This window comes from Amorphotheca resinae (genome assembly GCF_003019875.1).
Source record: "Amorphotheca resinae ATCC 22711 unplaced genomic scaffold M430scaffold_1, whole genome shotgun sequence".
NCBI classification, from domain to species: domain Eukaryota; kingdom Fungi; phylum Ascomycota; class Leotiomycetes; order Helotiales; family Amorphothecaceae; genus Amorphotheca; species Amorphotheca resinae.
In genome coordinates, this window is record NW_020194471.1 from 957,037 (window position 1) to 979,211 (window position 22,175).

Below are 22,175 nucleotides of genomic sequence, written 5' to 3' on the forward strand. Positions count from 1 at the left end.
TACGGGGTGTCCGCAGTAGGCGTTTATACATAGCCCCACTACAATACATCACTTGCCTGGGATCTCGAGGGTGGACACGACCGCAAGACGGCAACGGGATGTCTGAGTTTCCAACAACTCTCCCCGACACCATTCCAAAGATGCGATGTCTCATACTCCAGATCTATCCCAGAGGGTAGTCCCGGCCCAATTGGGCTTCCTGGCCATCTACAACCCTTCACTAGGCACGACGGACGAAACCCTCGACAATCAAATCGTCTACTACTACTCTTCCACCGACTCGCGAGGAGATCGGACGAGAAAGCGGACTGCGCTGGACCCCAAGTCTGCCCAAGATGCCGCTCGAGAGCAGAAGAATGAGCAGTTGAGGCAGGTCGGACTCGCCCAAGGCATGGTAGAATTTGGTCGAAGCTTTTCAGACGGCAAATCCGTGAGCACAGTCGAAACAGAGAAGTCGCGCATTATACTTCATGAATTAGAGCCCGGCTGGTGGATTTTAGCTGTTAGTAGAGATATATATCACCCGGAAACCTGTTTAAATCGCTGACAATACTTAATCAGTCGATCAATTTGACAATCCTACCCGGCACTATCAAGACACCTGCTACTAAAGGGAAAGCAGCTGGCGAGCAACGAACGATCGAATATTCGTCGCGCGAAGTCAAACCACCGGTCTTGCTCCTCGGGGATCTTCTTCAAGCCCATTCGATATTTCTTCTTCACCATGCCTCTTCGTTGAGTGCGCTCTTCGCTCGGACAAAGCGATCAAAATTCATGACCACACTTGGTCGTTATTGGGATATGTTTCTGTCGACATGGAATGTGCTTATGCATGGAAATCCAGCCAACAGTCTTTACGGAGGAATCAAGATTGCAGCATGCGGGGAGCTAGGAATGGGCACGGGTGAAGCCGGCGAGGGAGCTCGAGGTAGAGGAGAACGCGAAGTTCTCGAAGGTTTTGTTGGTCGGGTGGATGGGCTGGTTGACATGATAGTGTCCAAGTTCGGAGACGGGGGTTTATCTCCGGAATCAGAAACAAATGCAGGCAAAGATACACAACCTCGAACAAAACCGACCGAACCTTGGCTTGGCTCTGGAGATGACCCAGCCGCAGAAGACGGTGCCATCTTTCTAGGTACTGGCGCACTGTCAAGGAAATCCCTTCGTGATGTCTCGCATTGGGTGGAGGATCTTTACAGGTGGGGTCCTCATGCGTACGGTGTAATGGACAATTCCACCACCCATCGTCGCAACAAGAAATCAAGAGGAACACTACGGACCAGACAGAAGGAACTATCTCCCGCGGCCCAAGAGGACTCCGGGAGAGAACATGAAGTAAGCCTTCGTAACGGAGCTCCTCGGCGACCGAGTACTCTTCGACAAGGCTCAACGAGAACAGTATCGCCGACACCAATTGGCGAAGGAGATCCTCCAGGCGAGCACAAAGCTAAAGAATCACGACCGGACCCTGTGCAGAGACAGTCTAGTCAGACGAACACGGATAGCGACTCAAATAAGAGCAGCACATTTGTTCAGTATCTTAAACTCGGCTATGGGACACATTGGTCTGTCAGTGGCTCATCAAGCAAAGATAAACCTCCTGGTGAAGCGCCAGCGGCCGAACGAAATTCGCCCATCGTTGCAGATGTTTCAGCTAAGGATGCAGCCTCCAACGGTCTGGCGAACGTTGACGGCACATCTGAGAAGCCCATGGATGTTCGCGACGACTCTGCGGGTCATTATCTGATAGGACTTATGGGTGACATTGAAGGGGAGGTCGAAGAGGATCTGCCCAATGCTGACGCTGATATTCACACGCTTTTCGGCAACAACGATAGCTACAATTCAAGGTTACACTTGCGGACATTGACTGTTGAATTGGAGCGCGAAAAGAATGCACGGGATGACGAGGCTGAGGTTAGCGCTGATCTGGGAAATACCGGCGAGCCACCGAAGACTCCTGGATCTGAACCCATAGGAAAATCCACTGCGTCGTTCGAGAGTGAGGATCGGAATAGAACAAAGGAGCTTCAAGTTGTTGTCTATGTGAATAGGCCATTCATCTTTGTTCTTCTCTTCGAATTGAGAACGTTTGCTCTTGGATTGTCAAGTCTATACCGTTCTCTGCATTACCAGTTTGGGCCACTGATAAAGCCGTTGCTCGCCGCAACCTCCCTTCAGGCGTCTAAACCAGATATCAATTCCAACGACACAGGGGGCCCCAATAATCCAATATATGACCTTGTTTGGGATCCGGAATTGCTCACTGTCACCTCAACCATACCCAATATACCTGATCCGTATCAGACGCTTTCAAAGTCATACCAGCCACCTCCATGGTCTCGTATCGAAGCACTGAATACACACATGCAAATTCTCAATACCTACACTGCCACAACAGACAGCATCGAGATGGAACGTACATGCAAGACCAGTCGAGGCTGGTGGGTTGTCTGGACACGAGTACCTGGCCTCGAACCTAAAACTCCAGGGCATACCGACGAAAACGGAGTTAATTCCCCAAGAGCTTCTGGGCTAACGTCTGGAGCATCGGGTCTTAAGTCAGGGCCAGCACATCCGTTCCTTGAAACCGCTTCCAATACTCCGACAGGGAAGGAAATCTTTTTGATTCGGAGAGCGAGCGATAATGTTGGTGCCAGGTCTTCCAGTATATTTGCGAGCGGGTCATCGGGAGGCCGTGATACAGGATGGGCAGCTGGACCAGGTAGGCTGGCACAAGGAATTGGCATCGATACAAAAAGCTATATTGAGAGTTTACTGAATCTCCACCGGTAGAAATGCTGGCCATTGGCTTTAGACTGCGTTCAGCCGGCCGACCCCTGGAATGTGGGAGTTTGCACCCGGCTTGAGAGAAATTTTACGAGATAATGTCAGTCTAGAAATAAGACTTTTAGTTCCAAAAAAAAAAAATCATTTAATTATTTACCTTAGGTCCCTATATAATGCAAAATATATGTTGAGTCGTTGAGGGCCAAAAAGCAAAAGAGGAAAAGATTAAGCGAAAAAAGTATACACTCCAAGTGGGACTCGAACCCACAGCCTCAAGATTAGAAGTCTTGCGCGCTACCATTGCGCCATTGGAGCAACTGCTTTGTTGCTGAGTTGCATGTTTCAATTCATCATTCCTGGTCACTGACCTCTGATCTCTGAACCATCATCCATCATCGTTGGCCATTGCCCTCTCGCTATATAGATGATTCCTCACGCCACGGAACCCAACTAGCCTTGGATAATGTTTCATATATACATATGTATAAGCATTACAAGTCAGAAGCGCTGTCAATTCTGAAATGCCCTATCTAATAACTATAACTGGGTTCGGTGCAGTATTATGACTTTCTAACCCGGAAATCGTCGAACAATTTGGCTGGAGGGAAAAGGGGGAGAGTTACCGAGACGGCGGTGCGTATCTATCAGATTTAAGCGGACAAGGAGAAACATAATCCCATGAGAGTTGTCTTTTCTCCTGACAGGACCATGACATAAGAGCATGGCGTCCAAGGGCTCAAAATCGGTGCCGCCAGTAACAAAGAGCAGCGGCTCTGTGGCGAAGAAGATCCCTCTTCTATCGACATCTGCCGGCGGCGCTACCCTATTAATTGGCCTGCAAGTCGGGTCTCGAGCACTGACGTTCATTGTGAACCAGCTACTCCTTCGCTACCTCTCTCCGGAACTCCTTGGCATTTCTACACAGTTGGAAGTTTACTCCATCTCGGTGCTCTTCTCTGCTCGAGAAAGCCTCCGCGTTGCAATCCAGCGACAGCCAGATACCGCGGATGACACCTCCGCGCAGGATGGCGAGAAGAAGGTTCCTGCTGGTCACGTGGAAGGGGGGACTGCTGGGGGGAGGACGCAGGCAATTGTGAACCTCTCATATATCTCCATCAGTCTTGGTGTTGGGTTCGCTCTCGTCCTTGCCAATTGGTATCTGAGGGCTCTCCGCTCTCGCGACCCAACGATCCTGGACGTCCCTTACTTCCAACTGGCACTGAAGCTTTATGGCATCGCGTCTCTTGTGGAACTGCTGTCGGAGCCCTGCTTCGTTGTTGTCCAGCAGAAGTCAATGTTTAAGATCCGTGGTGCTGCGGAATCTGTCGCAACAATACTAAGATGTCTAACAACTTGTGGCTCCGCCATCTGGGCAGCCCGGAATGGACGGGATATTGGCGTGTTGCCATTTGCGCTTGGTCAATCTGCATATGCTATATCACTGCTAGTTGTTTATTTCTGGAATGTTTGGGGCATTGCCTCAAGAAGTGGCTTCTCCTTAGCCCTCAAGCCAATCTATTCTAGGTAGCGTTTGAATCAAATCAAACCCAGAGAAGACAAGAGACTGACAATACCATAGCAAAGATGGGGCTTACTTCCTGTCCTACTTTTCACGGCCGCTATTGATCCTTGGCGGGAGCCTTTTCCAGCAGTCAATTGTCAAGCATGTTCTTACGCAAGGTGATACATTCCTTATCGCATCTCTTGCTTCGCAAACAGCTCAAGGCGTCTATACCCTGGCCAACAATTATGGTGGTCTTGTTGCCCGGTTGATCCTCCAACCCATTGAGGAAAGTAGCCGCAACTACTTTGGCAAGCTTCTCTCCTCCGTGGATGGAACCCCCCCCAGAGACCACAACATGAAAGCTCGCAAGAACCTACATACTCTACTAAGAGCGTACGTCCTATTCTCCGTCTGTGTGCTTGCAATAGGCCCCAAAATGGCACCTCTTCTCCTGAAGATCGTCGCAGGATCAGCATGGATAGATTCCGGAGCCGGAAACGTCTTAGCTACATATTGCTTCTACATCCCCCTCCTTGCGATCAACGGCCTGACGGAAGCCTTCGTGTCATCCGTAGCGACCAAGTCTGAGGTCAACCGCCAGTCCCTCTGGATGCTGGCGTTCTCAGCCGGGTTCGCCGGTGCGGCGTACGTCTTCCTGCGTGTTCTGGACCTCGGGGCGGAAGGTCTGGTCTGGGCAAATACGCTCAATATGCTCTTCCGCATAATCTGGAGCACCGCATTCATTGCATCCTACATGAGGCGTCACGGTACCCGGCTTGAACTCGGGGCTGTCTTCCCCAAACCGATGACCATCGCTGCAGGGGTGGGCGCATATGCTGTGCTAACACAGGTGGAATCGTCATTCACAGGCGGCATACTCGACATCATAAAGGGGGCAGCCGTAGCGGGCGCTTTAGCGATGATCCTGTGAGTAGTCCAAAACATCCGTCTATTCGCAAAACCTTTTTTTCTAACCAATAGCCATGCAGTGCCTTTAGTGAGCGCGCATATCTTCTTGAATGCTATCATTCAGTCCGAGGATGAGATAATACATGATAGCGTTAAAGATACTCTAATGTAATCTAATCAAACTTGATCTTCTGAGCCGTCTTCGTGGTATCAACTTCTTTGAAGAAAGCGCCATATGCACCATGCTCCTTCTTCTTCACTGTAGTGCCAAACTTCAACAACTCATCGGGAACCGGTTGGTTCGCCGCCTTCAGGACATTAATCAGACTACGGAGGTATTAGTGAAAGTACCTATAATCAGGGGGGCACTACTTACGCTCCGGATTGGGCCTTGTCATGCTCCGTGAACAATGTAATTGCTAGGCCATCTTTCCCAGCTCTTCCAGTCCGGCCGATTCGGTGAACGTAATCCTCGACAGTCAGGGGGAACTATTCAATCGGGAATGGAATGTTAGCATGACTTCTTTTAGCAGGTTCCAGGAGTATTTCAGCATGATCTACGAGCTAAGACATGTGCCGCGTGCAGCAGGCGGTCTCGCTACTACAAAAATATCCTAGAGAAAAGGGGGGGAATCCGAGAACACGAACCGTGCAATTAATCACCAGCTTCACTGCAGGTATATCAAGACCTCTGGCGGCCACATCTGTAGCCACAAGAATAGGCGTATTTCCTTTCTTGAAGGCATCCAAGCTCCTCGTTCTCTGCTCCTGGCTGAGATCGCCATGTATACCGGCGACGCGGAAGCCTTTTGAGCGGATGAAGCCCTCGACCCGCGTTGCTTCCTTCTTGTAGAGACAGAAGACCAAGATTCGGTCATCCTTCTGGGCACCACTTTGGTATTGCTTGAGAAGCTGCATCAGTCGGTATTCCTTATTCCTTGGATCGACAACTTCGACTTTCTGCACGATACGAGTATTTGCGCGGAGGTCTCCAGTAGGGTTGTCTCCGATGGTTATCTTTACAGGGGCCGTCATGAATGTGGCAGCTAGTGATCGAACTGATTCGGGCCATGTCGCTGTGAACATGAGAGTTTGTCGTTTTCCAAGGGATGGTGTTGTATTGATAATCTTTCTGATTTCTTCCTCAAACCCTTTGTCTAACATACGATCAGCTTCGTCGAGGACGACGTATCTGGCCTTGCTCAGATCCGCGCATCCCTCATTGATAAGATCATTAAGACGACCAGGAGTTGCAACCACAATGTCAGCAGTCTTCAGTGCCCTGCGTTGCTCTTCTTTTGGAACACCACCGTAAACACATACAGCTTGTAAGCCTGAAGCCTTAGCAAGGTTCATGATTTGTTCGTAGCTTTGCATTGCCAGTTCCCGGGTCGGGGACACGATGACCGCTCTAGGACCTGTATTCTTCTGCTTCTTCGGCAGTGTCGATATGGCACGAACGCAAGGTACGGCGAAGGCCATCGTTTTCCCGGAACCTGTCTCTGCTACTCCTATCACGTCTCTGCCCGATAATAAGAACGGCCATGAGGCAGCTTGAATTGGGGTCGGCGCCTTGAATGCCTTGAAAGGAGCCCGCTGGGACTCATCAGTGATTGGCAAATACGCGAAACTCGTTATAGGCCGAAGAGTTGCGGAAGTAGATTGGGGGTCGGCAATTGTAATGAAGTTATCTGCGAGAAATTTATCAATCTCCGCCTGTGGAAGAGCCGTCAAGTTGGGATCCTCGGTGTATGAGCTGTCGGAGTTATTGTTCGGGACCGAAGTCGAGACAGAGGCGGCTGTTGGCGTATCAATCTTCTCGGTCGAGGGCTGCTTCTCCTGTTTGTCCTGCTTCTCCTCCTGTTTTTCCTCTTGCTTCTTAGCCTTCTTCAATGCCTTCAGTCTCGCCTTCTCCGCCTTCTTCGCGGCCTTCTCGTCCACCGCTTCAGTATTGGATGTCGGTGTCGTGTCGAGTGTTTCAGAGCTCTCGGCCTCGGTGTTCTTTTGGGCTTCTTCTTTCTCGAGTTTCTTTAGCTTCTTCAATCGCTTCCTCTCCTTCCGCTCCTCCTTTGTTTCCTCCTTCTCGGCCCCGTTTGTTGTAGGCACATCTTGTGCGACAGTCTCGTTAGCACGTTGCTTTTTCTCCTTTCGACTCTTCTTCGACGCGGGAGTAGATTCTACTACCGGCTGGCCGCCATTGACCAGCTCAGCATCTTCGAGTGTGCGTTTCGGCATCGCACTTTCAGCAGCGGTCAATACAAGTCTGAATTCCCAATATGTTGCTGCTGTACTTGACCGAGAGAGGAAAAATAATTTTTGCGATAAGATCAGACAGGGGTTGGACTTAAGCGACACTAGGCCCGAACCTTGAGATCCAGACCTCCAGACGTCCTCGGCGGGACGCGGCGGATAGACTCCGCAGACGTTATGTCCGAGGACAAAGAATTTGCAGTCCCGGCATCACGGTAATAACGACGAAGAGCACATTATACACATCTTCTTTCCATCGGCAATTGGCACATAAGTTTATTGTTTATCGACAGCTGCTTTAAAAAGAGAGGCACCTGTACTGTACATCGTGAAAAGCTCGTTTTTGCACAAGGAGTCTATAGAATCTCCTATACAATTTTCCCCCGGACCTTGACCTCCGGCTCCGCACGTTGGGAGAGGTGCTGGTTAACCTTAACGAACAGAGAGAGGCCATCCTCCACGTTTTCACTGCAACGATTGATGATTCTTCCTAGGAACCCCACCCGTCGACAAGCCACCAACTCCGACAATTTCAAACATTTCACGCAGTTGCAGGTTGACCAGAGGTTGGCTCCATCACCGTCTCAACATCAATTTTCGGCATGCTTGCGCCAGTTCCACCCAGGTTTGTGGTCCGGGCGCCTGGGTTCTTGGTGTAGTAGTTGGAGATAGCGGACTTAATGGCATCCTCGGCAAGCATGGAGCAATGTACTGTAAACTTGTTAGCTACTAGTCATCATGGCAAAATACGGGTTGACACGTACACTTGACGGGCGGAAGACATAATTCCTTGGCAATCTCTGTGTTCCGTACTCGGCCAGCTTCCTCCAAAGTCATACCCCGGACTAATTCGGTCAAATATGATGACGAGGCAATGGCGGAACCGCACCCAAAGGTCTTGAACTTGACATCGGAGATGGTGTTTGTGGCTGGGTCAACTCTGATCTGTAGCTTCATCACATCTCCGCATGCTGGCGCGCCGACCAAGCCAGTTCCCACGTCCATATCGGTCTTGGACATACTCCCAACATTCCGGGGTCGAGAGTAGTGGTCCAGCACCTTCTCATGGTAATGCCTTCGGCCTGACACGACGGCTGGGGATGTGATCTGATGGGTTGCGGGCCTGGTGGCGGCTCGAGTTGATGCCGAGATCGCTTGGGAGGCGACCCGTGGTACTGTCGACAGAGTTCTTCTAAACATCGTTGAGGCTGCAAATATGCTTCTGAGAGGTGTGATGGGTATCGTAGTGATGAAGCAGTAGTCGTCCGTGTGGAAGAGTCTTGCTTCGTTGATGGTTCAATTAGGATATGGTGGTGTTGAAGGATTATGCGTTGAGAAAGAAAGCGAGAAGAGGTACGGAATATGTACGGAGGGATGTAAGGTCTGTTATTGACGAAAGATCTGATAAGCGGGGATAAGAGAATCGGGGCGCGCTAAGCCAATCGGGGAAGCGCAGAATGACAGTCAGTGGCAAAGATTGGAAAGAGCGGGAAGATGGTGGCAGCGGAGGGCCGTGATTGGCTGTTGTGAGCTGCCGTGGAGAAGGAAGGCGAAATCACGGGATTCACGGGCGTGGAATATGTGGTTCTCCAAATATGTCACATTCATTATTATTAATGTCTGGTCTCCCCTTGCCCCAAGGGAGGCCGGAGACGGTGGTGGCCTGAGGTATTGAGTTTTAGTTCGGTATCACGTGACCTGCTTACCGAGAGCCCCCATTACCTAGACCACGGTCTACCGGCCTTTGATACCTTAACTTCTCTGTAGAGGTAACGTAATAATAATGCAAAATTAATAATGGTACTATCTACCCACCGTATCTGTTCCGTTCAGTAAAAGGTACCTATCTATAGGTACTTGCAGTAAATGAAAGGAGAGTATCAACTGGAACTAGGGAAAGCGTGTTTAGACCGGCCGCTCTTTCGCCCCGGAAAAACTAAACCCCGCACCTGTCTGGTCCCTGTCGTAATGGAATCCCTCCACGCGCCTGGACAAAACTACCCCTCGTTCAACTTCCAACAGCTTCAGAAACACAACACGCGCGCGATCCAGCCCTTCCTCGACCTCGTGCAATATGTCTTGCAAGCATGTTAATCTGGAATGTAAGCTCAAACAAGCCTTGCTCTTCTGCCACATAGTTCCACTATCTCTACAAGAAGCTTCCTGGCACACGATGCCCGAAGCTCCCCCCGTGTAGCGCAAACGCCCCAAGCTCAGGCTTGTGCACTGTACGGAGCTGGCATGCGAAATGGAATCGATCTATTGTCTTCTATAGCTTCTAATTCTGGGTTGCATGCTGACATCGCGAGCAGCACTAAGACCTCCGCGGCCAAACCAGTCTGTGTATCGAGAGGACTGCACACAGTGCTTTGATTCGATTGTAAGCTACGTTCTTCATTACCTTGCCATCTTAGCCCGCTGGCCTTTTGCTTGAATAGTGGCCCTACTTTTCTTATAGATCTATATACTAACACGGACCCTCCAGGATGATCCTACAGGGCTGGACGTCTGCTTAAGTTGCTTCAACGGAGGCTGCACAGGCGACCGTCAACATGCAGCTCTCCACCGAGCCACCAGGAACCATCCTTTAGTCTTGAATATTCGAAGGACTCGAAAGGTCGTAGTGCGTGACGAACCTCCGCAAAAAATGTCCAAGATTGCTATTGCGGCCGAAACCGAAGCAGATCGATATGATTACCACACCAGTGTCCGATGTTACGAATGCAACATTGACAATGTTGACAAATCTGCGGGCAAGCTTCCTGCCGTCGTGGATGGAGTAATGAAGGCAAACACATTCTCTCGGCAGGAAGAGGTCAAGGCTTGGGAGCAGGAGTTCACAACTTGCGAGCACATCCTCACCCTCCAGCAGGAAGCTCCAAGAAAGATCCAATCTCAAGACCTCGGTCACTGCTCTCTTTGTGACCTTCAGGAGAATCTCTGGCTTTGCCTCCAATGTGGTAATTTAGGCTGTGGCCGTGCCCAATTTGGAGGACTTCGTGGTAACTCCCATGGTCTGGAACACAAAAATACCACTGGTCATCCGGTAGCTGTCAAGTTAGGATCTATCACATCTGATGGCACGGCAGACGTTTATTGTTATGAGTGTAACGAGGAGCGAATAGATAACGACCTTGGAACTCACCTCGCCCATTGGGGCATTATGCTTGCCGACCGCCAGAAGACGGAGAAGAGCTTGATGGAGATGCAAGTTGATGAAAATCTACGTTGGGAGTTCTCTATGACTGATGATGAAGGCCACGAGTTAAAGAAATTGTTTGGCGAGGGCTTCACAGGATTGAAAAATATCGGCAATAGCTGTTACCTTGCTAGCACTCTGCAGTGCCTCTTTGCCTTGCCACAATTTCAGAAGCGTTACTACTTGCCCAAGGAAGAATTACCTGTGGTGGAAGACCCAGCCCAGGATCTCGAGACACAATTGCGGAAAATAGGAGATGGATTACTATCCGGCCGGTATTCTCACCCTGACCGTGACGTTGTCTCATCCGATCCGTCGGACACCCCATTTCAGAGGGGACTTGCGCCATCAATGCTGAAGCACCTGGTTGGAAGAGGTCATGCTGAGTTCTCAACAATGCGGCAGCAAGACGCCTTCGAGTTTCTTCTTCACATCTTCCAGCTCATCTCACGTTCGCAACACACATCTACCTTGGAAGACCCCACGAAAGCTTTCCAATTTGTCATGGAAGAACGCTTACAATGCCTGAAGTGCCAAAAGGTTCGGTATCGTACCGATGAACAGGACAACATCTCTATCCCAGTGCCGTTAAAAAAGGCTGCAAAACAGACAGCAACTGAGGATGGAGTCGATAATGGCAACGAAGTGGACGAATATGAACCTGTAACGTTGAAGCAATGCCTAGACAGTTTCACAGCTACAGAAATCGTGGAGCTCACGTGCTCTGCATGTGGCAGCAAGGATGGATTCTCAAAGCGGTCACTCTTCAAGACTTTCCCTGAAGTTTTGGCTGTCAATGCACGTCGATTTGTTCTTGTCAACTGGGTTCCCACCAAGGTCAACGTGGCAGTTGTCGTTGGTGACGAGCCTTTCCTCCTCGATGACTACAAATCGGCCGGCCATCAACCTTCGGAAGAGCTTCTGCCTGAAGATGCCAGCGATAGCAAACCCTCCTTTGTTGCCAACGAGGAAGCCGCTCAACAACTGGAAGGTATGGGATTTCCTCGGAACCGCTGCGAAAAGGCATTACATGCCACTGGCAACTCGGATGCAAATGCAGCCATGGAGTGGCTCTTCGCACATATGGAAGATCCTGACATTGACGCGCCCCTGGACCTTGGTAGTGGTGGAGCAGCAAAATCAGGTACTGCCGACCCTGAGCAGATTGAGACGTTGGGTGCTATGGGTTTTGCTCCACCCCAGGCACGCCAGGCTCTGAAGGAGACTGGCGGCAACATGGAACAAGCTGTCGAATGGCTTTTCAATCATCCAGATGCTCAAGGCGTATTCGAAGACGAAGCCCCGGTTGCAGACAATGCTGGCCCGAAGGAGCTTCCTGGAAAGAGCGATCTACCTGCCAAGTTCCAGCTGGACTCAATCGTCTGTCACAAAGGTGCCAGTGTTCATGCAGGGTAAGTTCTACAATTCCGTCTATTATCTTGGGCTACTTTTTTAGCCATCCATATTGATCATGCTATTGACGGTGTTGATAGGCATTATGTAGCTTTCGTCAGAAAGCAAATCCCCGGTGAAGCCTCCCCGGACTGGGTTCTTTTTAATGACGAGAAGGTTGTGAAGGCAACTGACGTCGAAGAAATGAAGAAGTTCGCCTACGTATACTTCTTCAAGCGGGCGTGATGGAAATAGGTAATAGATTATCGTTGCTGTAGTGGTTGGTGTACGCGGCGTATGGGGCAGGGGCAGGGCCAGCATGACCTCAATGTCAAATGGGAAAAAAGCAAAAAGTGCATGGGAAGCAGAACTATCACACGATGCATAGATGAGGAACTGCTGTAATACAATCAATACTGATCCTTGACACTTTTTATTTGCTCTTTAATTGGTAATTGGTTCTTCAGCAACGTAGTGCAGGTATGCTCCCAACAACTTAATACCCTCAATGTAGTTCTTCTTATCCAGCTTCTCATTAATCGAGTGCGCCGCATCTGTCGAGCTCCCCATCGGAAGCAGAAGCACGTTCTTACCCGTTGCTTGCTCGAATGTTAAGGTGACAGGGATACTAGGCCCAAGGTTAGCAATCAATTCCATGATGCACATATTATATCTACGCGGCCAACCCGTCCGCGCATAAGGAGATACATACCTTCCACCCTCCCGGGTCAAGTCAGGCTTCACGCCCCACACCCTCTCCACGGCCTTCGAAGCCGCAGAGAAGTTCCAGTGTTTAGGGCTCGCAACCCACCACTTGCCCGCATGCAACAGCGAGCACTTCATGGTGTTCTTGCTGCCCAGCTTCTTGAACACGTCATCCACGTACTTGAAGACCAGACGGTCGACATCCTCGGGCTCCATGTTGGGCACGGTGCGGATGGAGAACTTCCCGCTGACCTTGGCGGGGATGACGGTCTTGGCGCCGGGCTGCGAGAAGGCGCCTTCGATGCCGTGGATCGAGAGCGAGGGGTAGCGCCAGCGGCCCATCAGCGTGCGTTCCTTGTCCGGGAAGATGGTGGTCTTGCTGCCGAGAGACTCGTGCAGGTCGTCCATGGTGAAGGCGATGTCGCTGTACAGCGACTTCTCTTCGTCGGTGAGGGGAGCCACGAGGTCCGCGAGGCCTGGGATCTGGATCTTGCCATCTGTGTCGACGAGGCTCGCAAGCACGCGCGTGAGGTCAGTCATGGGTTCTTGTGCCGTACCGCCAAAGACCCCGCTGTGGAGATCCTGGCCCGGGCCTGAGATCTCGACGGAGTAGTAACTGCAGCCACGAAGACCGTATGTCAGGCAAGGCTTCTCGGTTCCAAGCCAGTAATTGTCAGAGATGCAGACCGCATCTGCATCCGCGAAGAACTTCTTGGCCTCGGCATTGATGAAGTCGTCCAAGCCCTCTGAGCCATACTCCTCCATTCCTTCGAAGCACATGAGTAGGTTGACTGGGAAATCGACGCCCGCTTTCTGGTGGGCTTCGATCGCGTTCAGCCATCCCAGGACCGGCCCCTTGTCATCCGTGCTGCCTCTGCCGTACATACGTCCCTTGTCATCAATCGTAAGCTCGAAGGGCTCCGTGGCCCACCCGTCGTCCTTCCCCGCAGGCTGCACGTCGTAGTGTCCATACACCAAGATGGTGCGCTTCTTCTTATCGTTCCCATAGCGGGCGATGATCACAGGCGGCAGATCCAGATGCTCCTTACCCGGCTGCTTGCCCAGAGGCCGTTTCTGCACTTCGGCGCCGAGGGCCGTAAGCTCGTCTGCGAGGAACTCCCCCATGCGCACGACATCGGGGCGGCGTTCCTCATCTGCGGAGATGGAGGGGATGGCGACTGCTTTCCGGAGACGCTCGATGAAGTGGTCGGAGAGAGCATCGACCTGCTTGAAGTAGCCGTCGAGTTGAGGAGCCATCTTTCGAGCTTGGTGGGAGCGGATTGCGTCGGTCAGGTAGCTGTTGCTTTTGGGAGTGAAGGGTTGGAGGGGTCGCCGATAAGAGGGTGTGAAGGACGATGCTCGCTGTGCGGTGCTTGGGAGACGGAACTTAGAAGACACCTGAGATGCTACGGTGGTCAAGAGTCTCGCGGACCTTGATTGGAACATAAAGGTGAAAGCCTTGCGTCGCCCACTGTTGAAAACCGACTTCTTCTATTTGTGAGAGATACACTCCCGCCCCTCGTCTGCAGCCATTAGCAGCGCTTCCCCGACGTTAGCCGCCGCGGGAGCTATCCGGATTGGGCCTAGCCACACTGTAGAGCCGCTAGATCGATTCGGGTACCTTAAGGCAAGACGAGGCAGATGCTTTCAAGAAGATCTTCAACAACTCGCACACGCAGCCCGCTCCGCACACACCATGGCACTCACCACCGCAGTCCACGATTCCCTACCATACATTGACCGCGAGCCCACGCCCGCCGAACGCGCCGCCGCGCAAGCCCTGATCGACGCCGAGCTGCCCTCGTCGCACGACTCCCAAACCCATCCTTCCCTCCCGCCTCTCTCAGAACACCACTTCAGCCCCATGATAGAAGCCGAGCTCTCACGAATCGAAGCCAAGCAGCCCCTGAAAGCCATCGACCTCTCACGGTACGAGGCCGTCGAGCCGCCTGCCACCTCTCCTCACTCGGACGAGAAACACCCCGAGACACTCCAGACATGGCGCGCGGCGCTGGCCCGCGCCTACACCGCACACGCGTACCTCGCATCGCGGCAGAACAATCTACATCTACTAGAGCAGTTCGGGAAGAATAGCTGGTTGGTAGGGAACGCGCAGCTAGAGGACGAGCTGAGAGCGTTGGAGAGGGAGCTCGCGGAGCGGAAGACGGAGATCGATTTGTTGGTTGTGGAGAGGAGGGGCGCGCAGGAGGCAGTGGCGGCGGAGGTTAAGGGCTTGGAGGAGGCATGGAAGAGGGGCGTGGCGCGCGTCTTGGAGACGGAGGTTGCGGCTGAGGCGCTGCGGAGGGAGATTTTGGAGAGAAGGAGGATGGGCGCTAGTTGAGGGCTGGAAGCACCGTATGTCGTCGAGAACTTATGTTGCTCATCATCTTTGGGGCAATCGTGAAGGAGCATCACTGCAGCAGAAAGCGGATTCACACAGCATCATAGTCGTGCAGGGAACGGCGTGGTTTTGGTTTACGATCGGATTCGGCATGTTGACCCAGCGAGAAACTACCAACCAGCATGGATAGCAGTCACGATGTCCTTGTTAGCGACCAAGCAGATGGAAGAGCTACGGATTGGGCTTGGGCCAGAGGGCTTGGATAGGTATGCAATGAGAGACCCGGAAAGAGTCACATTGCCACCACGTTGTGGCAAGCCTAGAATAGAAAATTGATTGAGTCATTGAGCTCTTTGCAATAAAGGTATCCCAGCCATGAAGCCACTTGTATATCGTGAATGAAGGTAACCATATCTGAACGCCTCAAAACTACCAAACCAGAGACACCATTGACACCTCAGCCGTCCTTCTATGGACCGATTGGAGCCGTTTCTGGGCTTGTCTCGTATTTTGTTCTTCTCATAATGCTCTCAACAGGACCCAGCAATCTCTGAAACCCATCCTTTCCCAGCGTGGCCACTTTAACTTCGGTCTTGCTGATCACGCTCGCAGCGCGCGGGGCGTCGTTCAACAAGGCCAACTCACCAAAGTAATCACCCTTCGTATAGTGCTTCACAGGATGTTCTGTACCAGCCTTGTATGCTTCGGCCTCACCACTCTCCAAGAGGTAAAAGGCCTCTCCAGCATCGCCCTCCTTGATGATCGTGGTTCCAGCAGGGTATTTCTGCATCTCCAAGGCATCGGCGATCTTAGATCGTTCGTAGCGAGTGAGTGTGGAGAGGAGGGGTACTTCTTCCAAAAAGCTTTCATAGAGGCGACGACGTTGAAACGTTGAGTCCATGAGAATGCGTCGGAAGGTGATGCGGTCAAGGGCCCACAAGGTGCAACCGGGTTCCGCAGAGACGACTGTCGCAGCTCTTGGGGAGTTGTACATGAGAGCCAGCTCACCAAAGGATCCACCTGGCTCGATCGTCGCTACCTTGTCACCGAGGCCAGATGCACCTGGTTGCAAGGTACCAGAGGAATTGACGTAGACATCAAAGGACCCCTTTTCAACCACGTAGAAGAAATCACCTTGGTCACCTTGAGTGATCACCTAGGAAAGAGCTAGTCAGTAACGAGCTAAACATTTCATCTCTTGAAGAAGAAGGAGAAGTGATATTGGACGGGACACAAGCTTGTTACAAGCCACTTGAGAGTCGGGGCGAGGAGATCCTTCACATACCTTAATACCCTTTGCCGGAATGGGCTTCTCTACCATCGCACCCAGGACTTGGCTGCTCTGCTCGTCATCCAAATGACTGAACAGGAAGTTTCCCGAGATGGACTTCTTCAACCGGGCTACCTGATCTGGAGTCTTCGGATGGAAGGGAGGGGTCCAACTGTCATTCGACGAGGCTGTAGGATTGAGCGATTCTGCCGAGACCGAAGTACGCCGTCCCATCCCATAGTGCGCAGGAAATCCCTCGCCACTGGTTCCTTTGTAGGAGGACGGTGGTCCCTCAGTTCCATCCCCACCAAAGGTGCCTCCAAAGGCTCCGTTAAAGTTCGGGGTGGTGGGCGATGCAATGGTGTCATTCTCATCCTCCTCTACGACTCTGGAGATGCCACCGGCGCCTCCCTGCTCATTCTCACCGCTACCAGTGATGCCGAAGGGGTTGTTTGTGCCCAATCGACCGGGGAAGGTGTTTCCAGGCATCATGGGTCCGGATGTATCAACCGTGATGGTATGGACGATGTGGGAGAGGACCAAACGAATCCTACGCGTTGTGATTTCAGGCGCTCTCCCAAAAGGTTGGCACAGAAGCTGTATTCGAGGATGTCTTGATGGCGGGCTAGTGGTTCGAGGTTGTTGAGGCCAGCAGGTGGGAAGGTCGCTGAGAGTCTAGTAGACTGCCCTGTGCGAGAGTAAAAGCACGGTCAGTCCGGAGCCGAATGTTGCCTGGGTGCAAGCCGAGCAAGCACTTACACAAAAAAGCTCTCAAGTAAACCTGAATGTGACGAGTGGTGGAGGGCCCACGCAGGAACCAGTCTGCGAAGGACAGCGGAGAGAAACGTAGGACCACAAGGTCCTGACGAGGGCACGGCGGTGGACCAAGAGTGAAGAAGCGGAACTCGTCCAGCGAAGTAAGCTGCAGCTCGCAGTTGATGGGACTGGACAACACACCGAGATAGAGGCGAGGCGAGAAGAGAAGAGGAGAGGGATGTGGAGTGTAGTTGTAGGGAAGGTGTAAGGTCAAGGTAAGCTGTAGGTGAGGTGAGGCGGAGGGACGGGGAGGTCAAGGTACTGTAGGAGGGGCAGATGACGGCGTCTCGCTACAGGAAAAGGTCAGGACCGGGGATAGGATCGAGCTGATAGAAGGGTAGTGGAAGCGTAGTAGTCGTGGTAGAAGGGCGGGGGGGGGAGAGCGAGACAGAGGGAGGTTTAGAGGGAAGTAGGAGTAATGGATAATTGGATTGGGACTGTATGGAGAGGCGATGATGGGGAGTGGTGGGGAACGGGACCTTGGGGGGGCGCGCGTTGGATCGGATTGGATATTTGGCTTCGAATTATTTGATTGGCGGACCAGATGTTCTGGAAGCCTGGGATGTGGTGTTCTAGAAGGCTTCTAGAAGGATAGCCGTGAGAATGGATGGATCGTGGCCCATGGATGAGATGGGTGCACGGGAGGTGTATAAATACGGATGCGCATTAATCTCACAACCTGGAAGCTACCGCGCTCCGTACTGGACTGTACCGGACACATGTGGGGGATACCGTGTACCTTAAGTGTCTATGTCATAGATGCCTGAGATATATCCATTTATGCCTGAGGTATTATTCTATCCTCGCAACGTCCAGCATCTGATCTTCCTTAATTGCCTGAGGCTCCCGGCTACAGCCAAGCTTGATGATGAAGAAATTAATAACAAATCAAGACAAGCCAAAGACAAAGAGGAAAAGGAACCGCGTATCAAAAACAGTTGCCCCTAGATATACCCCTGGTCTTCCTCTTGGGCGTATATCATATCACGTATCACCTCCTCCGTTACCTTATAGCAGCTTACCTAAGACAGCTGCGCAGAGTACGAGTTACGGTGTACCTCCCACTACTTTGCTTAAGCTCCCTTTACCTTACCTTACTACATCATCAGCGTCATCGTCACCCTTCACCCTTTACCCTTCACCATCCCGCCTCTCCCATCTCGAATCATCAGCAGCTTCTTTTTCGCCTCCCCCTCCCCCTCCCCCCCTCCTCCAACAACAGCTAATTCATTCATCCCCTCTGCTGAATCCGCCTCTCTTTAAGGCTCCCTGCCCAACCCAGTATTATATCACCCCACACCAACTGCGCCAATCGCAAATATAACTCTGCAAATCTGCAGCATTGGGCGCCTACATCCGACCTTGCAGAGCCTCATCATATCCCTTCGATAGAACATTACCTCTCTAATCTACCCTCGCATTGACTGGCCTTCTCTCTCTTGATAGCCAGCTAGCTCTGCCAATCCATCTACAATCCGCACGTCCTGCCAAGCTATTCGAAAACTCATCTCCAATCCCCCGATTCCAGTCTTTCGCAAGCAGTTATGGGAAGCTTTGTATTCAAATGGTATATGCCGCCTCCTCTGCTTAACACCCCTAGGTTTAGCCATGAGCGCCATTCTCCAGACTCTGCGCGCGCACAGCGCAGAGTCGTCGTAGGCGCCTTGCGCGCTCAATGCGCCTCTACCTCGAATTTCGTCGCCGCCCATGCTAACAGCTGTCGCAATTAGGGACCATCCCGCCTCCGAGGTGTATGTTACCGGCACCTTCGACGACTGGTCGAAGAGCGAGAAGCTCGTTAAATCCGGGGATTCTTTCGTGAAGGATGTGACTCTCCCGAGTGCGGAAGAGAAGATCTACTACAAGGTGCGTGGAGGGGAAGACCAATTGAGTTCCCTGGGTGCGGGATCCTCGACTCGATATACACTGTTCAACTTTGCAAGGAGTCTTGCTTCCAGGCCGCCAAGTGGCTCCTTACTGGCGCTTGTTCTGCAGAAGATGTCTCGCCAGGCCGTGCTTCACGGCTCGTGCTCAGCAATGCAATGCTCCCCATGCTCTTATCGCATGCCTACTCCACTCTGGCCTTACGTGCTCAGTTGGAACGCCCTTGCCGCACCCAAGTTGGAGCGGTGAAGCCTTTCGGAGTTGCGAAGGAGCTGCACGGACAGTAGCCAGGCAGATCCATATTGTGCGCTTGGCCGCACAGGCCATAGTTCATATCTTACGTCGCCTATTTTCCAACCCCGCTACTGTATATAAGCTGCAAGCTTCCCGTCTCCCACCACTCTCTCCTACGAAATTCCTCCGTTGCGACTTTCAATCAACTAATTCTCCTTTTCCGGTTGTAGTTCGTCGTCGACGGCAATTGGGTTACCGACCACACAGCTCCCCAGGAGAACGACGCCTCGGGCAATCTAAACAACGTCCTTACCCCAGACCAAATCGCGAAGCACACTCCTGAAACAGCTGGGATCATGTCATCGGTCGCCCCAACGTCAACAACCGCTGAATTGGCGAAGGATGTGCCCCTGGAACACCCCAGCTCGTCCGATGTACCAGGCGCATTTCCCGAGACCCCTGCTGCTGTCGAGACGGAGGAGTTCTCTGTGAATCCTCTGCCAGCAGCAGAGGGCGCTGTCAACCCCATAAAGCTTGAGCCAGGAGAGAAGGTCCCCGACTCGAGCACCTTTACCTCCAACACTGTCGAGTCGGGCGTCCACGATGATCCCGAGCTTGTGGCTGCTGACAAGGCGAAGAGTGAGTCTGAGCCTACCTTCGGCGTAGCTCCTCTTCCTGCTTTCGATGGTGGCGTCAACCCTGTGAAGGTTGCTCCAGGGGAGAAGATTCCTGACTCGAGCACGCTTACTACTAACACGGTTGCATCGGGCGTCTATGATGACCCCGAGCTTGTGGCTGCTGATAAAGCGAAGGGTGAGTCTGAGCCGACTTTCAGCGTAGCCCCTCTTCCAGCTTTTCCTGGTGGCGTCAACCCCGTGAAAGTTGCTCCCGGGGAGCAGATTCCCGAATCGAGCACTCTGACAGGGAACACAATCGATTCCAGTGTTCGCACCGATAAAGAATCATATGAGAATAGTGGTGCTTTAGGAAATGCTCCCGTACTTCCTCCGGTTGTCACCCCTCAAACTGAGCGGGACCAAAATGGCACCGGAATTCTCGATTTGCCACCTGTTTCAAGCAATCTCATCCCGGAATCAAGCTTACCAATTGGAGCTACAGGAGCTGGATCGTATGATGCAAGCCCGACTATCCAGTCTGCTGGTCCTCAGAGCACTACTGCGCAGCTTGCAGCAGCAGTACCTCTCGAGTCTTCGAAGGTGCCAGAAATTGTGAAGGAGAGCCAAGAAGAGGCAGGCGTGGGTGCAGAGGCTAGTGCCGTCTCGGAGGAGGTCAAGGAGAAGAGTGCTGTTGAGAAAGAACTTCTTAGTGAGGTTCCCGTGGCGCCATCCACCTCCGAGGGCACGGGTGGAAAGGAAACCGGCGACAAGTCGGAGAAGGAGGTTACCGCAGGTGAGGCGGCAGCCGGTGGTGGAGGAGCAGCTGTCGCTGTTGGGGGTGCTGAATCAGTAATATCCAAGCTTCCAGAGACTGTGCAGAACTCCATCAACGACATCAATACCAAGTCGGATATGGGAACAGCTGTCGAGACACCGGCTGCCGAAGACACACCAGAAATCGTCAAGGAATCTATCGCAGAGTCCGGCCAGGAGCCAGAAGCTGCTGCGAACGAAGAAGCTGTGTTGGAGAAGAAAGCTGTCGAAAAGGAATTATTGTCCGAGGTTAAACCGGAGACTGCCGTCGGCGAGTCTGCACCAAAGCCCACTGAGGCACCAACGGTTGCTGAGGCACCAAAGGTTGCTGAGGCTGCAAAGGTCTCTGAAGCGCCAAAGGTCTCTGAGGCGCCAAAGGCCTCGGAGGCTCCAGAGGTCTCCGAGCCTCCAGCAGCTGCAGCAGCTGCAGCAGCTCCAGCAACTCCGTCGAAGCCCATCGAATCACCCGAAGTATCCCCCGGCACGGCGCCTGCTTCGCACACTGAAACGCAAACTGCTCCTACGGTCACCACCGGGGTGGCCGCCGCTACTACCGAGAAGACCAGCACCGCAGCACCCAGCACTGAGGCAACCAGCACACCAGCAAAATCAAGCACCACTGCTCCAAGTAGCCAGGCAGAAGATAGTCCAGTCAGTCCTGCAGTAGTTGACAAGAAGAAGAAACGCACTAGCATCTTTGGAAGACTAAAGGCGAAGTTCTCGGACAAGAAAAAGGACTAGATTAGATCATGGTGTATTGGCTTTAGCGATGGAGAGGAGGATGATGATGAACACAGTAATGCCGTGGCCGATCGGGAGTCCGGTTTCTCCGGGTGTACGATATTGACAGATACACCTCATCTTGGATGTTCGTAATGTGGAGGATGCGATGGGCGCGAGATGGGTTATCTGTACGAGATTGCTTACTTGGCGGATGCCGACCTGGGTTTTACCGCGTTTGCTGCTGCTTGCGTTCCGTCTTTGAATAGTTTGTCAGGTCTTCTGCCCAAATACCACTTTTTGTTGTTTTTTTTTGTCTCTTTTCTTTTTTTGAGTGCATCATCATTGGGGCCATGTTTCCCTTTTTGCGAGAGAGCTGGTGGCGGGGATACCAGAATGTCTTGGGAAGTTGCGTACTGTAAATACCAACGTTTCTCTGATGAGTTTATATCATGATAAAAAAAAACTAATGTTGTTTTATATAATATTCTTACAGCGGTGGCCGTCCAATCTTTTCTATATATCTTCATCTCTTCTACATCTATCTATATGCAGGGGTATATGGAGGGGTATATGACCGCCACTCGTTATTCTTGCTATATCCATACTCATGAAAGTCCTACCCCCACCTCATAACTTAGACATGACACATAAATCATAACATATAAGATAATACAGCCAGAACGGTATCGAGGCGGGGTAAAAATCTCTAAACTGCAACAACGGCAAAG

General features: G+C 52.0%; 9 protein-coding genes across 9 annotated transcripts; 5 read left to right on the forward strand and 4 right to left on the reverse strand.

Moving 5' to 3' along the window:
* The first annotated feature begins 75 nt into the window (after positions 1–75).
* Positions 76–2,919, forward strand: M430DRAFT_112114 (hypothetical protein). Its single transcript, XM_024861463.1, has 2 exons — positions 76–502; positions 562–2,919. Exons 1-2 carry the CDS (start codon positions 146–148, stop codon positions 2,794–2,796), a joined length of 2,592 nt encoding a protein of 863 aa, XP_024724917.1. The 5' UTR covers positions 76–145; the 3' UTR covers positions 2,797–2,919.
* Positions 2,920–3,499: 580 nt separating this feature from the next.
* Positions 3,500–5,225, forward strand: M430DRAFT_130868 (hypothetical protein; the record flags this gene model as incomplete). The annotated part of the gene is made up of 2 exons (XM_024862160.1): positions 3,500–4,314; positions 4,370–5,225. The coding sequence occupies exons 1-2, from the start codon at positions 3,512–3,514 to the stop codon at positions 5,223–5,225; spliced, it is 1,659 nt and encodes a 552-aa protein (XP_024724918.1). The 5' UTR covers positions 3,500–3,511.
* On the reverse strand, positions 5,019–7,438 carry M430DRAFT_112119 (hypothetical protein; the record flags this gene model as incomplete). The annotated part of the gene is made up of 4 exons (XM_024861464.1): positions 5,019–5,221; positions 5,284–5,530; positions 5,580–5,692; positions 5,852–7,438. 3 exons carry the CDS (start codon positions 7,436–7,438, stop codon positions 5,377–5,379), a joined length of 1,854 nt encoding a protein of 617 aa, XP_024724919.1. The 3' UTR covers positions 5,019–5,221; positions 5,284–5,376.
* Positions 7,439–7,994: 556 nt separating this feature from the next.
* On the reverse strand, positions 7,995–8,881 carry M430DRAFT_54916 (hypothetical protein; the record flags this gene model as incomplete). The annotated part of the gene is made up of 2 exons (XM_024868505.1): positions 8,218–8,881; positions 7,995–8,164 (listed from the first exon to the last, which is right to left on the reverse strand). The coding sequence occupies exons 1-2, from the start codon at positions 8,651–8,653 to the stop codon at positions 7,995–7,997; spliced, it is 606 nt and encodes a 201-aa protein (XP_024724920.1). The 5' UTR covers positions 8,654–8,881.
* Positions 8,882–9,452: 571 nt separating this feature from the next.
* On the forward strand, positions 9,453–12,339 carry M430DRAFT_32144 (hypothetical protein). The gene is made up of 4 exons (XM_024866111.1): positions 9,453–9,555; positions 9,766–9,833; positions 9,939–12,064; positions 12,146–12,339. The coding sequence occupies exons 1-4, from the start codon at positions 9,528–9,530 to the stop codon at positions 12,288–12,290; spliced, it is 2,367 nt and encodes a 788-aa protein (XP_024724921.1). The 5' UTR covers positions 9,453–9,527; the 3' UTR covers positions 12,291–12,339.
* A 149-nt stretch (positions 12,340–12,488) lies between these two features.
* On the reverse strand, positions 12,489–14,006 carry M430DRAFT_91859 (hypothetical protein; the record flags this gene model as incomplete). Its single annotated transcript, XM_024869685.1, has 2 exons — positions 12,489–12,672; positions 12,757–14,006. 2 exons carry the CDS (start codon positions 14,004–14,006, stop codon positions 12,489–12,491), a joined length of 1,434 nt encoding a protein of 477 aa, XP_024724922.1.
* Positions 14,007–14,415: 409 nt separating this feature from the next.
* M430DRAFT_32145 (hypothetical protein) lies at positions 14,416–15,464 on the forward strand. The gene has a single exon (XM_024866112.1). It carries the CDS (start codon positions 14,446–14,448, stop codon positions 15,088–15,090), a length of 645 nt encoding a protein of 214 aa, XP_024724923.1. The 5' UTR covers positions 14,416–14,445; the 3' UTR covers positions 15,091–15,464.
* A 95-nt stretch (positions 15,465–15,559) lies between these two features.
* M430DRAFT_14674 (hypothetical protein) lies at positions 15,560–16,849 on the reverse strand (the record flags this gene model as incomplete). Its single annotated transcript, XM_024863025.1, has 2 exons — positions 15,560–16,246; positions 16,376–16,849. The coding sequence occupies 2 exons, from the start codon at positions 16,847–16,849 to the stop codon at positions 15,560–15,562; spliced, it is 1,161 nt and encodes a 386-aa protein (XP_024724924.1).
* Positions 16,850–18,692: 1,843 nt separating this feature from the next.
* Positions 18,693–21,556, forward strand: M430DRAFT_153607 (carbohydrate-binding module family 48 protein). Its single transcript, XM_024863227.1, has 2 exons — positions 18,693–19,042; positions 19,525–21,556. Exons 1-2 carry the CDS (start codon positions 18,884–18,886, stop codon positions 21,463–21,465), a joined length of 2,100 nt encoding a protein of 699 aa, XP_024724925.1. The 5' UTR covers positions 18,693–18,883; the 3' UTR covers positions 21,466–21,556.
* Positions 21,557–22,175: the final 619 nt, after the last annotated feature.

Coding starts and splice junctions, on each gene's coding strand:
- M430DRAFT_32145 (XM_024866112.1), top strand. CDS start 14,446: ATGGCACTCACCACCGCAGTCCACGATTCCCTACCATACATTGACCGC.
- M430DRAFT_32144 (XM_024866111.1), top strand. CDS start 9,528: ATGTCTTGCAAGCATGTTAATCTGGAAT. Junction 9,834..9,938: donor CACAGTGCTTTGATTCGATT/GTAAGCTACGTT, acceptor CGGACCCTCCAG/GATGATCCTACAGGGCTGGA. Junction 12,065..12,145: donor GGTGCCAGTGTTCATGCAGG/GTAAGTTCTACA, acceptor CGGTGTTGATAG/GCATTATGTAGCTTTCGTCA.
- M430DRAFT_153607 (XM_024863227.1), top strand. CDS start 18,884: ATGCTAACAGCTGTCGCAATTAGGGACCATCCCGCCTCCGAGGTGTAT. Junction 19,043..19,524: donor AAGAGAAGATCTACTACAAG/GTGCGTGGAGGG, acceptor TTCCGGTTGTAG/TTCGTCGTCGACGGCAATTG.
- M430DRAFT_112114 (XM_024861463.1), top strand. CDS start 146: ATGTCTCATACTCCAGATCTATCCCAGAGGGTAGTCCCGGCCCAATTG. Junction 503..561: donor CCGGCTGGTGGATTTTAGCT/GTTAGTAGAGAT, acceptor ATACTTAATCAG/TCGATCAATTTGACAATCCT.